General features: G+C 39.8%; 1 protein-coding gene across 20 annotated transcripts in view; it reads right to left on the bottom strand.

The window, feature by feature from the left end:
* The window catches only part of LOC119658683 (TLD domain-containing protein 2), a 357,611-nt gene that overhangs the window by 87,800 nt on the left and 257,630 nt on the right, over positions 1-12,181 (bottom strand). For 10 of the 20 annotated variants that reach the window (XM_038066255.1, XM_038066256.1, XM_038066259.1 and 7 more), the window contains 3 exons: positions 7,085-7,640; positions 6,880-7,016; positions 6,370-6,498 (listed from right to left, as the gene is read on the bottom strand). In XM_038066255.1, the coding sequence (XP_037922183.1) occupies positions 6,370-6,498; positions 6,880-7,016; positions 7,085-7,640 (822 nt within the window). The remainder of the gene's footprint in view (positions 1-6,369; positions 6,499-6,879; positions 7,017-7,084; positions 7,641-12,181) is intronic. The other 10 variants (XM_038066254.1, XM_038066266.1, XM_038066268.1 and 7 more) reach the window with 4 other exon arrangements.

The raw sequence follows: 12,181 nt of genomic DNA, 5'->3' as shown, positions 1-12,181 counted from the left end.
AATATTGTTCAATACATCACACCGTTCTTCCTAGTACAAGTGTTAATATTATGGTCACTGGATGGAAAAATGATTTCCGGTTTGTATGGATAGCTTTTATAATAACTATAGAGATTTCTTGCTTACACGCAGTACCGAGCAAAGCATAGCGATGTTTCGTGCATCTCCAGCCTCAAAACATGATTATGAAGCGTTTTATAGAGCCCAGGTGGAAAATCAAACAAAATATTTAATTTTATTGATGTATTAGTATTGTATTCTGAGCCGTGCCTATTGAAACGAACTGAAGCTGGTTCCTGAAACACAAATACTTTTAGATCCACCCATATTGTTGGCCATTCCTCAGGAACCAATGCACCAAATTCAATGAAATTTCGAAATTCATCAGAAGATTCCAAAGAAAATTAGCTTTCTTGCTTTACACAGTGGCCGCTCGAAAATTAGAAACAATATATTTTGGCTAATTCTAATTTCTTATAATTAAATGAAGTAATAAAAACTTGTTGTTTCTTTTTCGTTGGTGTGGGTATTTATTCTTGCAAATATCGATATTTCGGGAAAAAAAAAAAAAACTTGTTAACACTGATGAAGGGAACAAGTGGTTCCCGAAATATCGGTATTTGCAAGAATAAATACACACACCAACGAAAGAGAAACAACAAGTTTTTATTACTTCATTTAATTAATCGTTGGAAACACCGCATAATTTCACTCTGATTCTTATAATTTCTAATTTCCAAGGGTTTTCAACAGTGAAAAGAAAATTAAAGTCCGGGACTATATTTTAAAACAGTTTTATATAAGATTCATTAGTAATGCGTATTTATTCATAATATTTATAATATATAAAATGATGTGATTAGAGAGTGAAGAAATTATTTTAGCGTTTTTTACAGCTAACATTTTGTAGAGCAACAATTTTGGATGGTGTTAAATATTCTGCTTAGTCGAGTAGTTTAAGCAAACTATTAGCAAAATTGTCTCTAAAAGGAAGACCCGTATGTTCACTTTATCATCTTCAAAATCGCAGGTAGTCGATAAATTTAACTTTTGGTCAATAATGTCATCATTCTATCTTTTGACCCGAGCTGCCGTTACCTCCTACAAGAATCAGTACTCCTTACATTGTGTATTGTACCATTTGAGAAGTTTATGATCTACCCGATTCAGAAGTTGGGACGGTTCTGTACTTCTTATTTAAGCATTAGAACAGCAGGTCTTACAAGTTACTTCTCTCGGTCATATTTATGACAGTACTATCACCATAGTAGTCCAACCTTTCTTCCAACTCGATTGCAGTATGACCTGAGAAACTGATTCCCAAGCGGACTTTCAAAACAGAATAACTTTGCGGATTGTATTTTTTCAATGCCAACGCTGCTGGCGCAGTACCCTGTGAAGGTCAAACCAGATACAGTGCTAATCAGCGAACACAGTACCTTAAGAAGCACCCAGCCACATGGCCCGCTGTCGGCCCGACTTCGGGTTCGGACCCAAAGTCGAGAGGATGGCTTTGGCTGGACTTAGTGTTTAGAAATAACGATTTTCAGAGACTTCGGCTTCGAGCCCAAGGTCGAGCGGATAGCTTTATCTGGATCTTATGTTTACGGATAATGCTTTCCAGCGACTATATAATCGAGAATGGGACCCATAATTTTAAACATTGGATATACGCCAACGTTCCAGGACCCAGACTGCGGAGAAAACATTCCTGACCTTCGCGTCGAAATCAGTGGCGTCGTTAGTGGACGAATTGCGTATTCTGGAAAACTTTCCAGCAAATGACCATCAATACATCGCATTCGAAGTTATTGACGCTATCTTCTGACCAATCTAGCCTGCGCGTGAAATGCCACAAAGGTGAACATCGGAAAATTCATCAGAGCTCTTAAAACAGGCAAATTTTCCCTGGAGGACACTCCTATTGCCGACCAGCAGAAAGAATGTCATTAGCTTCACCGATTGGCACAACGTTTCCACGACCGGGTCGTAGTACGAAACAGAATGACAAAGTACGGATAAGCGTACGTACGTACGGATAAAAGGAGACTCCGCAGTGTGATAAACAAAAGTAAAATTCGCTAGTGGACAATGTGGAACCGTGGAAACTTGGTTATAAACTGATCACCAGAAAGATCTAGGCTATGTCGAAACCCTCTCTACTTAATGACAAAAAGATAGACCCGTTCCGGTTGAAGACAACAACGTGGAAGACGTCGAAGATGCCGCACTGTTCATCATGCAAGACCTGAAAGCAGCACCCGTCTTAAAAAAAACAAGAAGGCGTCAGGACTCGAATTTATCCCAGCGAAGGAACGCAAATTGTGCATTCAATCTAGAAAATTCATTCAGAATGCCGGGCTACCTTCGGGCATATTGAGGGATTATCAAAGAGTCCACGTCTTGCCCTATGAGACACTGAGGTCCAGAAGTGGGTGAAAATCTGGTCGGAGGTAGCAATGAAACCCATCCTAGAGTCGCACCTCTCAAACACTTTTTACGATAGTCTTTTAAGACTCGACATGCCAGAAAAATCGAACTTATTGTTGAATAAGCACAAAACAGGGTTGGCATATTGATGCGATGGGTACGCGGAGTTGAAATGCATCTCTCCAATGATGTGCCACTCGAAGAAATTCTCGAGGCGCTGAAGCAGAAACTTCCGGTATGCTCCAATCGCATCCGTAGGTATCAAAAAAAACTTTCAGCGTTCTTCCAGAACCAACTCAAGTCGGGAAAATAACCTCGATCTGGATCAGGCAGAAAGCTTCCGGAGAAATGTTTGAAGCGAACCTAGCCGTTGCAGCGTGACTCCCACACATTATACGTTCATGTGTTCTTACTGAGTAGAAGCAGCCCTTGAAAAGGCAAGTAATTGGAAAGTGGCAGGAGTTGATAAGATTCACAACTCAGGTTCCAGCGCACTCACAGGGGATTAGCAAATCATTTTAATCAGATGATTGCCGATCCGAAATTAGTTCCAGAATTATTCACAAAGGGATAACTTTCCTCATCCCCAAGAAACAGGGTGCCTCTTGTCCTTCAAAATGTCGACCAATTACTTGTCTTCCTACCATGTACAAGGTCTTCACTTCAGTTCTGTGCGCGAACATCTCAAAACATCTTGATGTTCATAAATTGATAGCTAAGGAGCAAAAAGGATGCACAAAAGGCTCCCGAGCCTGTAAACAATAGCTTATTATTGATACGGTAGCTGTAAAGCAGGCTGTCCCCCAAAAACGAAATATCTCGACAGCCTAAATCGATTATAAATCAGCCTTTGACTCCCTATCGCCCTCGTAGTTACTACAAGTGTTACGCTTGTACAAATCAACCCGAAAGTGGTGCTTCTCTTGAGAACAGTGATGAAGAATTGGAGCACGAAGCTATCGGTATCGTCACAAACATCAGGAGAGATATCAATCAGGCGTGGCATTTTCCAAGGCGACTCTCTAAGCCCACTGTGGTTTTGTTTGACTTTGAATCCGCTATTTAATCTTTTACATGAAAGCAAATACGAGTTCCAAGTCAAACATGGCATGTTGTCGAAATGTACATTAAGTCATTTAATGTATATTGACGACATCAAATTGTATGCCAATGACGAATACCAACGCTCCTTGCTGAACATCACCATTCAGTTCAGTAGGGATATCGGCATGCAGTTGGGTTTGGAGAAATGTCGCATAAAAACAATTGTTCGAGGAAAACATTCCGACAACGAAGCATACAGCCACAATAACATCAAATTGAGGGTATGGATTTGGACGAGGTCTACAAATACCTCGGCATATTGAAAGCAACACCGGCTGTGGCAATAATTAAATCAAAGTTCCTGGGGGAATTTGAACGGTGTCTGGACCTCGTCCTTAAAACTGAGCCGTTCGGGAAAAATAAAATCATGGGAATCAACACCTTCGCCATTCCCGTCCTTCTTTTCAGGCTACCGTCATGACAGATAATAAATTATCTCCTTTGAACTTGAGAAGCAGAAAATGGGATCCCATGCCGAATGTTCAGTCAAACAGAAGATCGACATGTGGAAAGAGAAACCCATTCACGGAGGTCATATCAAAAATTTGTTGTTGTCAGGCATTGACATCGAATAATAACCTGCTTGTTTGTGTATTACTTTAAATTTTTTATATACAGATCTTTAAAGTACCGACAAAACATATGGCCATGCTAGGGGTATAGTATGATTCGGCACACAAATCTACCAGTCACAACATCAGTTGAAGTTAAAGACAATTATTGGCGTATGGCGTCTGAGGCAAGATCTTATAGACTTTCCGGGCTGGATCATTCTCACCCATTCAGAGTAAGGGACTCCTCCACCTTAACTTATTGAGCCGAATTTTTTCAACAACTATACGGTCGCGATATCGCTTATAAATATCATCATTTTATAGACTGTGGAATCGTCCATCCTCCTGTAGGGGCGACCAAAATTCATCAGAAGATTCTTCTCGAACACGTCTAAGAATTTGCATTTTTTTTGCTAAGAACACAAGCCTCCGAGGAATGCAAGAGCAAGAGCTGTGACCTTATGATGAGACGTATCGAGCGGAACAATTTTTGTAGGCGAAAATAGGATCTGTTGGTTGCCAGCAACCACACGCGGATTTTGTCGTCACAGCTGTTATTGGTTGTGATTTTTGACCTTAGGTAGGAGAAATTATCAACGGCTTCAAAGTTGCGTTCTTCAGTCTTATTGTTCTCAGTTGAATAGTGCTGTTTGATTTTGTCGTTCCTTTCGGTTTTAGTGTTGACATTGCCACTATCTATTTTATCTTTGCCTGCACATTAATGCGGCCCAAGCTCTCGCATCACCCGCTCGATATAGATGAAACCAGTTTGTATAACTTTTTCCAAAGCCAAAAAAGGATACATAATAGGACATTCCTTGTTTTAGACCTTTGTTAATGGGGAAAGATCTCAAGAGTGTTTCTGCCGCTGTGAGACTGTTCGTAATGGCCATATTCCAAAGGTTTTTCCAGCTCTTGTCGCAGAGAGAAAATCTGATCTGTGGGTGAGGTCGCTTTGATATAAGCCGATAATGTTCTTGGCGTATGGGACTATCCTAGTCCTAGCAAGTTAGCAGGAAATATCATATAGATGCTATTCACCAACGTGATATCTCTATAATTGCTGTTTGAATTCCCCCTAACTATGTATTCTACAGATAACGCCTCGTTACTAGTTATCTCGCATTTATTTGCAGCCCCAGTCCTTAAGCACAAGTTGCTGCGCCGGTTGATGTAGTTGGTCGCTCCCATATTTAATCAGTTTGGGTACAATTTCATCGGCCCTTGACGACTTACAATTTTTAGACCGATGAATTGCACGAACTGTTTTATCAAGTGTGGAGGTGGCAGCATTTATTCGACTCTTCAATTGGCAGGACCTCCAGCTCGCTGAGACGATATTGTAGAAAGAGAAAGCGAGAACAAATAGGACCTAATCTAAAACTACATTTTGCATTTCGCAATTTATGGCATGTTTCAGAGAAATAATCTAAAATTTTGAATATATTAGACTATTTCGTCAATTTTCAAATTCTACACCATCATTGGAATTTTTAAGGGCGAGAAATGCACTATTTCTAATCATCTAGAACTCCTCACATAGAGAGCGAAAATGAAAGTGAACTCAGAGCAACCGAAAAATAAAGAAGGCCAGCTCATACGGCCCTTGCTTTGTCTCTTTGCCAAGAGTAAATACTTGCGAATTTGTATAATGGGGTGTGTTATACACATAAATCGAACAAATCCGTTATATCTTTCAAACTATTCATTTGCAGCCACCACAGTTTTTTGGTCAGGGACATTATGTTTCTTTGTACTGCCAGCATTAGTAGCTTCCACTACTATGATTCTCAATAATTGAAAGTAATATGTATCTACAAGTTCAAGTCAGATATATGAAGTACATTCAGGTAATTGTAACATATCTTTCATACAAAGAAACTAGAATCCAGTTCCCATGCAAACACAGAATGCCACATGAAAAAAAACCAAACTGGAGAATAAACTATACATTTCACTGACACGTTTCTAATTTAAATGCAATAGTGACAACTCTTTTTATTCAAATAAAAATAATACAATTGGGACCAATTAAAAAACACCATGAAGGATCAAACTCAGATATATAGTCAAATTGCAATTAAATATTTCAAACTGTACAATTACAAGCAAACTAAACATAGCGCGATTGAAAACAGATCCACTCGGAAGGTAATATCAAATCACAGGAAGGATAGAAAGGGACTAACAGAAACAAAAACCAAACTATCTTTTCTCTTCAAATTATAATGTACAACATACAAAATATTCAGTGGAACAATAAATTCCATTCAACCCTTACCCAGCTGGGGTGTTATGACCCTCGGAATGCGGAGTATGCGGAGGTACGGGCGAACCACCCGATTCTTCCGAAGGTGTCTTCGATAAAAACAAATTTCCACCCAATTCCGACACTAGTGTTATCGGCGAACTTTGATTTAACAATAACAATGTGAATTTTTTTTTTGTGTAGTTGCAAAAAATCAGAAATAAAAATTTTGAAAGATGCCGAATTGTTCAGTTTTTTGTTTGTAAATATTTAAAACATTGAAGTGAGTGGTTTGTGTTTTTGATAATTGATTGAGAAGTGTGATCAAGCGAGAGACGGAGGTGTAATTTGTACAGTTTCATGTATTCATGTTTTAGAATGATAAAAAAATAATTGTAGATATGAAAACGAAACCAATTTTGAAACGAGATAATCCACATGGCGAGCATTGCAATTTTGGTAAAAGAATATAGAAATGTAATCAATTTTGTGAATGATCAAAATATTCGCCTAAAAACTTAACGTTCAAGAAATGATACCAACCTTGAAAACACTTTCGAGAAAACACTCTGGTTGGAGTCACCCGTGTTGGGAGCGGATTCTGTGCTTTCGGCAGGCCTGCTGCCATCACTAGTCAATCCTTCCACCCAAGTCAAAGGGTAAGATAATCTCTTCAACATCTGAAAATATATTTTACAAAATGTAATAAGGTTCTAAAAATCAAAGATACCCCCTTATAGTAACTTACCTTTGTCTTCTTAGTTTGATCCTGAGTCGATTTATCGCTACTGCTTTGACTCTGATCATTATCCTCCACACTAAAACTAACACTAGACGTCTTCTTACGTCCTCCACCAGTAGCCGCATCGAGACTATGTGTTTGTGAGAGTGCTGCTATCAAATGTCCTCCGGTTGGTGGACTATCGCTAATATGAGTTGGCGACATGGTTCGTGGTGGCACCCATTCTGAACTTAAAACTATATCGGCATCACTGTACACTTTTTTGGTATGAATCGGTTGAACAATTGGAATTGCATTCGGATCACGGATATCAATGCCCGAATCATAGCATGGTTGTTTCGATAGATCACTTTCATTTCCTTCGGCCGAATCGCGATCAGAGGACCCGGATCCTTGGGGTTGATCCAGTTGCTGGTGGTGCTGCTGTTGTTGGCTAACCGACGATGATGATAAATCGGGTGCAGGCTCATCTTTACTTCCACCGGCACGATCAAAACTATGACGTTTCGTTTCAATGTCGCCTTCTTCATCTGATGACCTTTGGGAATTATATAGAGACCTTCTAGTTGGTTGATGCGTTTTGGGGGTGAAAGGAAGAGGAACGAGGAAGGAATATGGAAGAAAATAATTTGAATATTAAAATCAATTTTGTAATAATATAAAAAGGCCCATGCAAAAACCATGCTGGTTAGTAGGTGGTCCGTTAAAAGGTTGTCTCATGCAAAAGACAACTTGATTACTCCTTTTTAATTTGTGGACACACGCAGTTAGATCAACCAGTTATTATGTTTCTCCATTTACGATTGCTAGAAGACTGCACCAAACGAAAAATACAATTAGGAACAAGTTCAGTTTGTGGATAGCCTGGACTGATTGGCGTTCGTGGCCTGTAGGATTTTCCATCTACTATTTCATTTGATCACAAAGCTAAAAAATGCTGGCAAAACTGTAATGATTAGAAGGTTCAATAATCGATTCTCTAAAGCGACACAGTAACCTTTGTTGAGTTGGAGTTTAAAAATACACTCAAAATCATCCCTGCATGTTGTAAAAGGTGATTAAAAAGGATAAAAATGTGTGAATGAGCAACCCGCAAATTTCGAAACTTTACTGCTACCGAAACGTCAAAAATAGCTGAATGGTATCAAGGGTTTCTATAATAGAATGCTCGCTTTCTTCAACTTGAGCGAAAGTTTCAACGACATAAGCTGGACACTCTGGGCGTAAGCGAAGTGTGATGGTGGGACTTTGGAAAGTACTTCGCACTCTCGTGCCACACTAATATTAATGTGCTTCTGTACCGTAAGGCGCGCATTCTTGACCTAGGAGCCGGTTTCTGACAGGATATTTACTTTAAGATTATGATTCAATTTAACAAACATCTCAATTGTATAGTGCTATGCACCAACAGAAGTTTCCGCTATAGTAGAGAAAGCTACCTTCCATGAATAATGAAACATATTTTAGGAGACGCTTTCTAAAAGTGACATTGTGATCATGATAGGTAATCTGAATTCCAAGGTGGGCTCTGACAACACCTTCCTTGGATATATGATGTAGAAACACGGCCTTCGCAACCGATAATTTTGGGAGGTTTGTTCCTGGAGTTTTCACAGCCCTGTCATTAGTGGCACATTGTTCGAGCACAGATTTTGACATAAGGCCGACTGAGTTTTAAATAAGCAATCACCAGTAGATTTAGGAGTTGTCTTCTGGATGTGCGTAACAAGCGATGTGAAGACATTGGCCTGGAAATGGATCACCATCTGATGGTCGCTTACCTTAATTGGTTATTGCGTCCGCCAGCTCTCGCAGGGTTGGAAAGCTGGGAACCCCAAGTGAAACATCAACCGTTTATATGATGCAGTAGTCGCTCGACCTTGTTGATCAGATGGCCTCGAGTAACTCCCCTGAGAATATTTGAATGATCTTTACTCGGGTGATACGCAGGTCCACGACTACGTCCCAAAAGAGTAAACCGGGGTGGTTGCGAATCAACGAATAGAAGGAATTGTGTGATCGCAAGCCTTATCCGCTCGAGTTCCGATATCGTGCGGAATTCTGGGCAGTTCAACGAAATTTGTTAATGCGCTGGTCAGGGAAGTAGAACCTGCCGCAGACCGCAACGATTTCCGAACCATATACCACATTCCCAAAGAATTTGCATGTGGTTATAGACCTTTCGATAGTCCTATGAGTGACGTTAACGGTCGATTCCTCATTCACGATGACGTGTAGCTGAAGAAAAATTATCAAACGGTCTCATGCAGCGGATTCATCGTTACTTCTGCAGTTTATGCAGAGTTGGTACTTCCACTTATATGAAAAATTCCGGGAATCCGAGTACTTTGCCAGGAAATCAAAGAAGGGGATAATAGTTAAGATTCGAAAAGCATTTTAGCGAACCGTGAACAATGGGGCGTAAACGTATTTGACGCGCCAAGCCCCATCAAGGAGTGAATGACAATCACGTACACTTCCCAGTATTACTATGCTATGCGGGACTATTAGATCAATGAGAGCAAAAAGACTACATACGGGAGATTCACCTCCCGGCGCTTTGCTTGAATTTATATGGTAGGAAAAAAGCATTCCGCATGTTGACGTCCTTCACTCGTCCTTGCGCGTGAAAAATTTTGCGCATTCTGTATGGTGTTAGCGCCATGTATGCAATACTTAGGATGTAGAAACGTGCACAAAAAAGTTTGCTCTTCCTGTCTGTAGTCTTCTTGAATGAAAGGTAACCAGAGACTACATGATAAAAGAGATTCGAAAGGTATGAGGACCTTGCAATGAGCACCAGTATTTTATCCGCACAAAAGCAGCCTCTCAGACCTTTGCTGACTATGATATTACAAAACTAAAGAGTAACTTCATTCCCATCGCCACTGTTCCCTATAAAATTTAACACCCCTACAACTTACATTGAATTTCTTTATAAAACCTATTCACACTATCCCAGAAATTAGTTTGTAAAGCAATTCACTTTTTCAATTTCAATTTAAACAATTCAAATTATATCACTGCATTAGCACCATAGAAAAAGGACGTCTACAGCATTGAGTTTCTTTCCTACATCACTTTCCCTTGAGTATGGATTGGTTAGGAAACCATAGAGAATTTTGGACAGGGTTAACAACTCCCTAATATTCGGTCTGAGGTATCTTTTTGTTCGATTCGTTTTCTGATCTCGGAAACACACATAGAAAGATGCAAATAACAATTCACGTTACAATTTGAAGCAATGAAAGTCAGTATTGTCATCTAGAGCTTTTTAACCAATTTTCGGGGGTTTACACTGATTGAAAGTATCCCAGTAGAGATTTTGTACAGATATTTTTAAAACGACCAGGGTTGGGAGTGAAATGTAAGTCAGTTGCATAGCGCCTTGTAAAGGCATAGCGGACTTTTAGAGTCCAAACCGAAAATAGAGAGCAGAAGAGAAACCGCAATAATTTTTTTTTCAAATAAACAGAAATTGAGATGAATTACCAATTGGTTCCAGCAGCAGGGTAACCATGCTTATTCTGAAGCCATTACAACGAAACAAGAAGTTTGAATGGCGCTCAATTGGAAATTTTTGTGCAATGAACCGTCAAGTTTTTGTCCATGTAAGAGGATGTTATGGTCTATATAATAAGCGGCTCATAAATCGAAGATCTGCCGATTTATACGTCAGGAATTAAACTTTAATCATAGTGAAAGTTTTATCCTTATCGTATCACAACTAGCATCCAAAAAGTACAAAGCAAGAGCAGTGTAGAGGATTTACATCCAGATAACCATACAGATCTTCACTAATAATCGCTTAAGAATATATTTCCTTCTTTAATTTTGATTTGGTGTCAACTTCTCTGCGCTTCTTTCTACTTTTGCACAATTACTACGACAATGGGATGCCCTATCATGCGTCCTCTTTAACCTGGCCCTCGAGAAAGTGATCCGTGATGCTGAGGTCAATACAAGAGGTATTATCCTCTTTAAGTCCACCCAACTACTGGCCTATGCCGACGATATCGACATCATGGGAAGAACCACCCGAGACGTACAAACTGCTTTCAGATCGAGCAGGCGGCGCGAGATTTTCGGCTGCACATCAATGAAAGCAGGACAAAGTTTATGGTGGCAACATCAGCACCAAAAACCAACCAACCAACATCAAACCGCACTGGTCAAACGGGAAGAATAAAGATAGGAGACTACAACTTTGAGTCCGTTGATAATTTCTCCCATCTAGGGTCGAAAATCACAACCGATAACAGCTACGATGATGAAATCCGCGCACGGTTGTTGGCAGCCAACAGAGCCTATCTCAATTTACAAAAACTGTTCCGCTCGAAACGTCTCACCATAGGGTCAAAGCTCTTACTGTACAAGACAACGATCTTGGCAGTCCTCATGTATTCCTCGGAGACTTAGGTTCTAAGCAAGAAGAATTGAACTCTTGCCGCGTTCGAGAGAAGAAGTCTCCGATGAATTTTTGGCCCCCTACATGAGGATGAACGATTCCGTAGCGTACATAACGACGAAATCTATGAGCGACACCATAACCGTCAAGTTATGGATAAAATCCGGCTCAATAGGTTACAATGGGCGGGTAACTTAATCCGGTTGTTGCGACGTTGATGATGATGACAATTACTAGCCGGCCTCATATGAACTCCCCCTTTATATCAAACCCACAAATCAAGGTGAAACGTCGATCAATTATACATAGACACTATGCATCAGGGAATTTTAGCCCTGAGAGAGATTATGTGCTTATCCGTTCACACTGATATATCTAGTTGGATCACCAAACAAACAAGAACTGATGCTAACATTTTACTTTTAACGCAATAAGGGGGAAATGGAAAGATGACCGCCAAGATAGAATTGATTTCACCTTAAATTACAATACTCTTAAATAATCAGGCACCATTTGTTAAAAATATAAAATTCTTCCGGTAAAGCGAATAAGAAATTGGTTTCCCTTTAAGCGTCCAATTCGACTTCGATAGTAACCATTTGTTAGATCCATACTGACAGGACTGTACGCCTAGACTTTTATATACGAATACTTTTCTGAACATCCCTCTCTATGCTGCGCACTACCTATAATTT

Source organism: Hermetia illucens, chromosome 6 (assembly GCF_905115235.1).
Source record: "Hermetia illucens chromosome 6, iHerIll2.2.curated.20191125, whole genome shotgun sequence".
NCBI lineage: Eukaryota > Metazoa > Arthropoda > Insecta > Diptera > Stratiomyidae > Hermetia > Hermetia illucens.
This window is presented reverse-complemented; position numbering and strand designations above follow the sequence as displayed.